The sequence below is a fragment of the Atta colombica genome, unplaced genomic scaffold (assembly GCF_001594045.1).
Source record: "Atta colombica isolate Treedump-2 unplaced genomic scaffold, Acol1.0 scaffold198, whole genome shotgun sequence".
Lineage (NCBI taxonomy): Eukaryota > Metazoa > Arthropoda > Insecta > Hymenoptera > Formicidae > Atta > Atta colombica.
Window position 1 is genome coordinate 2,534,891 of NW_017259291.1, and position 9,167 is coordinate 2,544,057.

Below are 9,167 nucleotides of genomic sequence, written 5' to 3' on the forward strand. Positions count from 1 at the left end.
TGGCTCTTATCCGATTCTATATTTGTATACTTTATAATACTATATCACTACATCATCTCATAAAAATATCGTAAAATGCACAAAATTAGAGATCCTATAAAATATAATGAACGTTATCTTCTGTGATAACTGATATAGAATTTGGTATTTAAAAAATACCACGCTATGCGTTCTGTTATCTTAAAATATACGTTTCAAAATCATGTACTTCACACGCGAACAATACTGCTCCCATGCATATCCATAGCGCATCTGACAACGTTTATTGTCTCTCACAGCTCTATAAGCGAGTACTAATGTACAACAGATCGCGGTGTAGTATGGTAGAATGTCATTTGCTAAGCCAATACTCGCAATAGACCAATGCATTATAACATCACCCAAATAATTGGGATGTCTCACATGACCCCATAAACCGGACAACATCAACTTCTTTCCTCGTGATGTCGGGATGGTTTCTAAATCTGTAAATTTTAAAAATATAAGTCTATTTTGACAAAAAAAAGAATCATTATTTTTCATCTTTACACTTACAAGGTACTGTTGATGAAATTGGATTCTTTCTGAACTCATCTTTCCGCAAATTACTAGTGTAATACAAAACATATCCCATTATAAAGCTCAAAATAGATAACCCAACAAAGTAATCAAGTTTCATTCTGAAAATGTATTAAATAAAAAATATTAAAATATTACTTAATATATTTATTTATTAAACTTACTTTTGATATAATATAAATCTTGTAGTGAGAGTCGTCAAGAATGGGTACAACAAATGACTAACACATGTCATGTATCCGGTTCCCTCGTACATTATTGTAAAGGACGTAAAGATAGTAGCTTCGTATATTAATCCATGTAGAATATAAAATAGTTGCAACAAGATAGCTAATAATGTAGTTACATCAAGTTTCTCAATATTTGGACTCTTTATATTGCCAACAACTTTAAGGGCGATGGCTGTGTTCACGATCAACTACAAAATAGAAAATATAATTGTAATCACATTCAACTTAATTATTATTATGTATTGTATAATCCATGCGAAAATAAAAACATAAAATAACAATTACTGTGCCAATGAGAGAAGCTCGTATTAACAGCAGTTTGAAATCCAAAGTGCCAATTCGTGGATTAATTTCTCTACCCTGCCAAAAATTGTATATCTTGCTGTTGGTTGATGCGTATATATTTAGATTGATTACTGGAGCTTTTCCTGCTTTAATATACAATCCCAAAGCTAAAATCGTTCCCACAATCCACGCACTGACAGACAACTGCACGATATTATTCAGAATGTATTCACTGACCGGTATATTCATGTATACACATAAACCAAATCCCATCATAGCCACTATAGCACTCAAAAAGCCTGAAAAATTAAAAAAAACATTAAAATAATGTAATTAAAAATCACACTATTAAAATGTACCATTTATGCGATATCGGAGTCTTCCAATTTTACTCTGCTGTCCATCTATGATTTTCCCAATCGGTATAATCGAAATACAAGCCAATAATGTTAAAAATGCAATATAAGACAGCAACGTATATAAATTTATATAAGACTTCACATCAGCAGAAAGTTTTATAAGTGTAGATTTGCATTGTCCTTTTGAGCATAAGAGTTGTGGTAAGATTACGGACATTGGTAATATAAATGTGAGGAAAACTGTCCCAACCCATCCACCCCATTCTTGCGGTTTATCAACTCTATTTATTTCTTTCTCACGTTTCACAACCGTTTCCCATTTTTCGCCTTCCTGTAAAGTTTTTGTTATATCCTGAAACAATTATCGATATAATACACATTATTCTATTATAAAGCTTAAAAGGAGGAATAGAATAATTAATTATTAAAACATACTTGATCTCTTTGCATTGAGTATCCTCTTTCTTTTTCTCCCAGAGGATAATCTTGTACATAACTTTTCCTTTCCACTGGAAGCGAGGCAGCTCTATCAATACTTCTTAATATAATCGATTTATATTCTTGTTCAGTCTTCAGAAGCGATGGTCTATGTGTTACAGTCATAATTTCCTTCAAACGTTGCTGCAAAGGCAACGAATCAGTTGGACTCTCATTCGGTATCTTTATGTCGCTTCCTTTATGATTGCTCGTTTTATCTGTTCATGAATAGGAACAAATTTGCATGAATATTAGAATACAAGCAGCAAATGTTGCATATCAAAAAGATATTTCCTACCTCTTTCGACATCTATACGAGACAGAGATATTTTAGCGAGACGTGTGCTACGAATAGGTAATTTCCTAGTCGTAGATGATGGCGATCTTCCAGGAGATCTGTGCGACTGTCTTCCAGGCGATCGCCTACTTGGTGATTTCCTACTAGGAGAACGTCTTGTAGGGCTTTTTGTTGCTCTGTTTGTTCTCGTCGAGATTCTCCCTATTCTCTCAGCCTTTGAGGATAAAAAATTATATATATAATTATATATATAAGATAAAATTTAGTCTTAAATTCATTTTATATATTCCTTGTTCTCTAAAACTTTTAGAATGAATGTTATTTTAAAGAGTGAAATCTTAATCTATTCTTAAAGATTGAAAATTAAACCATTCTTTTTCAAGACTAGCTCAATTTTTATTCTTTCGAATCAGATTCTACTCTAAAGAATTTAGAGAATAATATATAATTTTATACTATATAACAGTATACTATATAATAGTATAATAGTATAATTTAAAATTAAACTATATTAAAATTAAAATTATACTATATAATAGTATAATTTTTAACAATGTTCCTCCAATCAATCATTAACAAATTACCTTTATATCATTTTCTTTAACTGTATACTCAATGCCTGTTTCAAAGTGTATCTTATATCGATCACCTCTGACGTTGAGAATCTTTCCCTTATAATATTCAGAGGTATTCGGATGCTTGGCAAGAACTTCTTCACCCTCCGAAAACTTCATTGTGAGATTTATATGCGAGACCTACATATATATTTGAAAGTTTAACTCAAACTTGATTACAATTATTTGTTAATTAAATCTTTCCTAGCTAATGTTTCATGTGTGCACATGTTTTATATATATATATATATACACATGTGCATATATGAGTGTGTGTATACATATAACGCACAAAATAATTAGGAAAGCAAGATTGGCAAGCTAATTAGATCGATTGAACTTATATAAGTTAGATTTAATGCAAAATTAAAGATAGCTTAAAAATGATCGATTATCATTTTACAACGAGAAGTTTCGTACACAAGAGCCTCGATGAATAACTAAGCGACGTAGGAATTTCTCCGGTCGAAAAGCGCGGGTGCCGCGTAAGTATCGTAACCGCCCGTTCGAAGGCTACGTAAATGTAAACGATCGTAGGATCGGCGGCGATACGCGGGAAAGTGTCGGTGCGCGTTCTCAAAGCGGGCTCTCGATTGGAATGTGTCTCCAAGGCTCAGTCCGGGATCGCGATGGTTGGCTCGCGAGTACTCTACTTACTATGCCGTGCGGTCTCCAACGATGGGTTTCACTTGGCAAATATCCGAGATGCTGTGAAAAATAATAAAACTTCCACAAGTCGCGAAGCGTAAACGCTTGTTACCACTCTGGCGCATCGTAGGACAACTGGGGGAGGGACGCGCGAGCGCGGGACGCAGTAGAGGCACGCAACATGCACGCCGTGCGTTCCGAAACTCATTCGAGTTAAACCACGCGAGAAATCGATCGCGTCGCCATTACGTCAATATGGCGCGTTCACAATTCACGCGACATTATTCGCGTATGTTCGGTAACTAGAGTGTACATATGTACGAAGTCCCTATCTTATCGCAGCGAACGGAAGCCACGCCACGGCGGAATGTCGCCGGTGATTTAGCACGGTCTCTTGTGTCTTTTGCATAGCATGCACGATTTTGCGATCGACTTTGAATTCAGCGTCTCATATTTTGAAATAACTTGAAAAGATTAAGAAAAGAATAATAAAAAAATAATAAAAGAATTTATTATCCTTCAAAGACATCATCCTAAAAAGTGTTATCAATTTATTTTTCTTTATTAATAATAAAGAATAATAAAGAATTAATAATTAATAAGAAAAATAATTGAATTATTCCAAAATCTATGTAATACATTGCATTATTATTTTACTAAAGTATGTTGGAATTATCACGATATTCTCTAAAATTTTTTGTATATCTCACTTTAAAAATTTTTAAAGAGTGGAAATTATGTATAAAATAATAGTATGTAAAAATTACCTTAAATTACTTTAATTTTCGCATTATATTTAAAAATTTTCTTTTTATATAATTTTATATATCTGTATACTTCGGATATTAAATTATTACATACATTTTAATTTATGTACATGTATTCCTATTTTTTTAAATTTATTTATATTCTACGCACCTAAAATTATAAATAGAATTTCAATCTGAATTAGTATCATCATAGAGTGATCATATACATCACTCAAAAATGAACTTAATAACAAGCATTAACGAAAATTAAAAAGTAAATTCCTTTTTTTTTTTTAAATGTATTGTGATGAAAGATAGCATTTAAAAGGAATTATGAGATAGCATTCAAAAAGAAAAGAAATGCTATTTTCAAAGGAATACCTTGTATTGTATTCGAAGTATATCTCGAGGTAACATAATTCGTGCTTCTTTTTGATTGCGCACGTATAATTTCAGTAATTACGGTACAATCTGCCCAGTAAGTTAACCAAATGCAATTGAAGTCAAAGCGTTGCTGAAGATATAATTTTCCCAGATATAATTAAAAACCAGATATTATTTTTGTGAAATTATCTCTTAATGAAAAAAATTCTGAAGATTAATTAATTGTTTTAAATGAAGACATCCAACGTCGCTCAATTATATCTATATTAATTTTCATAAATCTTAATATTTATTTATGCGTAAATATTTATGTCGTTAATATAATTTCGCATTTCTAAATTCTTATAGCACATCGCACGCAAAAACAACGAATAGCGTAAAAATTGTAATATTATTAATCGCGAATTTAATTAGGTTACAGAAACATCAAAAATTAAAATCGTGACATTACATGTGTTTGTCATATTGCAGCAGAATTCTGCGAACGAATTAATCTGAAAAATATTTGCATACAACTATTGTGAGATTGTTTTATTCTTCCTCGATAACGCGAAAACGCATATATATGGACGAATTTAATTTAGAAAATGAACATGAACTCCTAGTGCGTATTTTATTTGCATTATTGTAGCGCTTGTTGTTATACATATTAATTTTCGTTTGCGATTTTAAATTTTTCTTCGAATAGAATTCCTTGGAGACAATTTTGAACTCCACCGAGTGTAATTTGCACGAATTTATAGATGACATTCCACAGATTTTTGCGACTGATAATCTCAAAGCTGTATCACATAAAGAAGAGACAAATGGAGAAAAAACACATACACTTTTCGATAAATTCTCAACGTCTTCTGTTAATGCGTCAAAAGGTTGCATTTTTTGCAAAAAAAGATTTCAATTTAATATCATATTGCACGGAAATGTAAAATACTGAAGTAAATATTGTAGTTGAAAATTGATACAACACGTTAGATGTGATGCTTCAGCTTGTAGTATATCTCATAAAATTTATATCTTATTATTATATTTTTGCGTGTGATTAAGATTATATTCATACAAGCTTTTTTCATTCTAATTAAGATTAAATATCGGGTTCATTATATATCTTTACTTTTAGATAATACGAATGAAATTGTAGCATTGAAATCAAAATGCGAAGAACTGCATACTCAAATAGAGTGTCTAACGAAAGAGAAAGAAGAAGCATTCGAGGAAGTAGAACGTCTGAAAGATCAAGTAAAGCTTTATCTCGATATTGATAGATGCTGTTATCTCCATTAATTATTATTATCAGTGTTATTTTGTACGTGTTTTCTTGCGTTTATGTATCTTATTGTAAATACCAACAGTATTTGCTTGTAACTGTTTTGGAAACGCTGCAAATAGAATGTCTTCATTATTTTACATACATATTTTCTTGCGCTTATGTATCCTATTGTAAATACCAATAGTATTTTTATTTGTTCTTATTTTAGAAACGATGCAAATAGAATAGCTTCGTAATTAATTAAAATATCACTTGTTAATTTATTTGTGTGTTTGCCATATCATGCAGATATTAAGTCAGAGTACTTATTGCACAAGCCTTGGTGCAGTATTAGGTAACTTGACATGGCGTGCTTCTAGGTTTCCGCAAATAGTCGACACTTGGTTATCGAACGTAAGTATACGTTGATAATATTAAGTAAAATGGCGTAGAAATTTTGTTGCATTATAAATACATAATAGAAGATAAAGGATAAAAATCTTTAAGTTATATAATATTGCAAGTTTTTCTACATTATCGAAAAAATTATACATGGATGTGTAATTAAATAATTTAAGTAGATATATAATTAAATGTGTAAAAATAAATTTCCAAAATATAATTTTACTTTTTTAAATATATTTTAACTGTTCTATAAATATAACAAAATTAGTTCTATGAATAACATTTAAATATAATATAAAGTTAATTTACATATAGAATTCATTTAATTACATTTATATATTCATTTAATTACATTTATAGTTAGAATACATTAAAGAAGAATAAAGAAGACAGAAATAGAATACCTTTGAAATTTATATATAATATTATTCTATCTATAAATTATCTATAAATTCATTTTATCTATAAATTAAATTAGTCCTAATTAATTTAATTAATTTGTCGCAGTTTCAGAGTAAAATAGGAGAATTCTTGTCGATAGTGAATGGGACTTTTGGTGCATTCGTTAATACTTACAGAAGCGCATTTCCTCCTACGAGCAATGTTGAGTACCAATTTGTAATGGGCCTCCTCGGTATCGTCACCAATATATCCGCAAGCCCGGAAGGTCGTGAATTTTTAATTACAAATTCTAGCGGGACGGAATTTGTGCAAAAATTAATTAAACTAACGCCCGAATTACCGTCGGCATCTGGAACGATATCTTTGAAAAGGTATTCGCATAAAGAATTATTTTGTTGCACTTCCAAAGCTGGATAAGATAGCTGTTTCCAGCTATCTTATCTTTCTTCTCGATTTCCATATATGGTACATCAATATTTCCACATTTGATTGGAGAAAATAAAACTTCGATAATATCTCAAGATCGCAATTACAGATTAATGTTAATGATCCTGTATAATGTAAGCATGAATAAAACTGGCTTACAATATCTGCTCGAATCACGAGTTGAAGACACGCTAAGTCATTGTTTGGATGATGAGGCATCTTCGGAGGAGATGCAGTTGCTCTGTCTTCGCGTTCTACAATCCGTCACTTATGATCTCGACAAACCGAAATATATTCATAATTTGATTACGGCAATTCCAATCGAAAAAATCGAGATTATGACGTCTGCGAAACGGAGCGACATAAGCAATGCAGCGAAACAAGTCATCAAATATTTACGGCATAGTCAAAAAATTACAAAGTGATTATTAAAACCGAACGCATTCGTATAGATGCGTCATGTCTTCTGTGATTCGTACAAAAATATGTATAAATAATAAATATTTAATATGTATACATTTTTTCGCAGGAGATGATTAAACTGCAATTAATTTCAGATTATTTTTAAAAGTAATTTTGTTTTAACAAGATAACTGTTCTCTGAAATCAATTTTATTTTATAATAAAAAAGTAATATTTTATTAATTACATGTTTAAAATATATTGACAATAACATTTATATAAGTTGCAATGTGAGAAATATTTTTATTATTACGATATTTTCAATGTATTAATATTCATTAAGTTTGTTTGATTTTAGTTTTTGTTCTTATAAATAATCCGCAAGTTATACTATATATAAAATATATTTATTTCAAGTTAAAAAAATAAACGATTAATAAAACCAATTTCTTATATTTTACAAAACGTTTAATTGCACATTTAAAATATATTGATATAATTATGATTGATATAATTATATAGATTGCGATGTTTATACAAGTATTTTTGTAATTGCGATATTTTTAATTTATTCGATGTGTAACAACTCGTTAAGTGCTTGATTTTTGCTTTTATAAATAATCTACAAATTATACATGGTATATATGTTATGCATCAGACTGAAACGGTGAACTTTTAAGCGAGTTCCCTTCCCTATTATTATTACAATAATAGACTATGGCCAGACTGTAGACTATCCTTAGAGCGTATGTGGCTACCGTGAGGGTGGTCGACGATATCGATCTGCAAAGAATAAAATGAAAGTGATTGTATAGGATGTAATGCATTACGATAAAAAAAAGTCAATATTTTATATGACGTAACAATAGTCCCATAGCAATATTAATAAACATATTATACAGCAAAGGCATAGTAAATTATACGATAATAATGCATAATAATGCATGAAGCGAATCAAAGTTTTGAATAATTAAATTTTCCATGATAGTAATAGAAAATGCAATTTACGTATTGCTCCTAGTGCTTACTATTCCAACATCGTAATTTATATTTATGAATCCGACAGTTAATACATTTAAAAAATGCTCTTTTAAAACCTGCTCTTTATAACAAATTATTTATAAAAGGAAGCGAAACACATACGTCAGTTGTACTGACCCAACAGATATATCGAGGTAATGACCGACCGCTCCAAATAAAAGTTTGCATACGTCCATAGATGTTCGATCGTGCACAATTATCTTAATTTAAATTTTCTTAATTTAAATAATATGTACAAACTCTCTCTAAAAATATTACGAGATTCAAATTCTATCTGTAGAAATGGAATATAAAGCAAAAAATTTGCAGTAAAAAATGGATAACTTAATTCCTACAAGTAAAATTGTTCTTTTCATGAATAGAACGAATAATATATTTTATACAAATATATAATTATAAAATAAAATAAAAATTTAAAGTTTTTCCTTTTCGTTGAATCTTAAATTAAAAAAATATGTGTTTTTTGCCGAGTAATACAACCTCTTACGACTGTCCCTGCATTTCGTATATAGGAAAGCTATCGAGTTCCGCGAATAATGCACTTTTCACGGATTTTCTCTGAGGACGCTCCTGACCACCACCGTAAAATATCGATCGGCAAGGAGAGTTTCGCACGCGAGCGGGCGTGCGCGCGGTCCGCAGA

General features: G+C 30.4%; 2 protein-coding genes across 3 annotated transcripts; one reads left to right on the forward strand and one right to left on the reverse strand.

The window, feature by feature from the left end:
* Positions 1 to 180: 180 nt before the first annotated feature.
* On the reverse strand, positions 181 to 6,854 carry LOC108686950 (delta(14)-sterol reductase). Of its 2 annotated transcripts, none has more exons than XM_018192483.1 (9): positions 6,830 to 6,854; positions 2,792 to 2,962; positions 2,208 to 2,421; positions 1,868 to 2,127; positions 1,433 to 1,784; positions 1,074 to 1,372; positions 723 to 976; positions 535 to 659; positions 181 to 464 (listed from the first exon to the last, which is right to left on the reverse strand). In XM_018192483.1, exons 2-9 carry the CDS (start codon positions 2,939 to 2,941, stop codon positions 181 to 183), a joined length of 1,938 nt encoding a protein of 645 aa, XP_018047972.1. In that variant the 5' UTR covers positions 2,942 to 2,962; positions 6,830 to 6,854. The 2 variants fall into 2 exon arrangements, with proteins under 2 accessions (XP_018047972.1, XP_018047971.1); XM_018192482.1 differs by lacking the exon at positions 6,830 to 6,854 and adding an exon at positions 3,479 to 3,588.
* LOC108686951 (heat shock factor 2-binding protein-like) lies at positions 5,168 to 7,506 on the forward strand. Its single transcript, XM_018192484.1, has 6 exons — positions 5,168 to 5,206; positions 5,291 to 5,471; positions 5,720 to 5,838; positions 6,158 to 6,262; positions 6,761 to 7,026; positions 7,191 to 7,506. Exons 1-6 carry the CDS (start codon positions 5,168 to 5,170, stop codon positions 7,504 to 7,506), a joined length of 1,026 nt encoding a protein of 341 aa, XP_018047973.1.
* Positions 7,507 to 9,167: the final 1,661 nt, after the last annotated feature.

Coding starts and splice junctions, on each gene's coding strand:
- LOC108686950 (XM_018192483.1), bottom strand. CDS start 2,941: ATGAAGTTTTCGGAGGGTGAAGAAGTTCTTGCCAAGCATCCGAATACC. Junction 1,785..1,867: donor ACTCAATGCAAAGAGATCAA/GTATGTTTTAAT, acceptor TAATTGTTTCAG/GATATAACAAAAACTTTACA. Junction 1,373..1,432: donor ACTCCGATATCGCATAAATG/GTACATTTTAAT, acceptor TTAATTTTTCAG/GCTTTTTGAGTGCTATAGTG.
- LOC108686951 (XM_018192484.1), top strand. CDS start 5,168: ATGGACGAATTTAATTTAGAAAATGAACATGAACTCCTA. Junction 5,472..5,719: donor TTCTGTTAATGCGTCAAAAG/GTTGCATTTTTT, acceptor CTTTACTTTTAG/ATAATACGAATGAAATTGTA. Junction 7,027..7,190: donor GGAACGATATCTTTGAAAAG/GTATTCGCATAA, acceptor TCGCAATTACAG/ATTAATGTTAATGATCCTGT.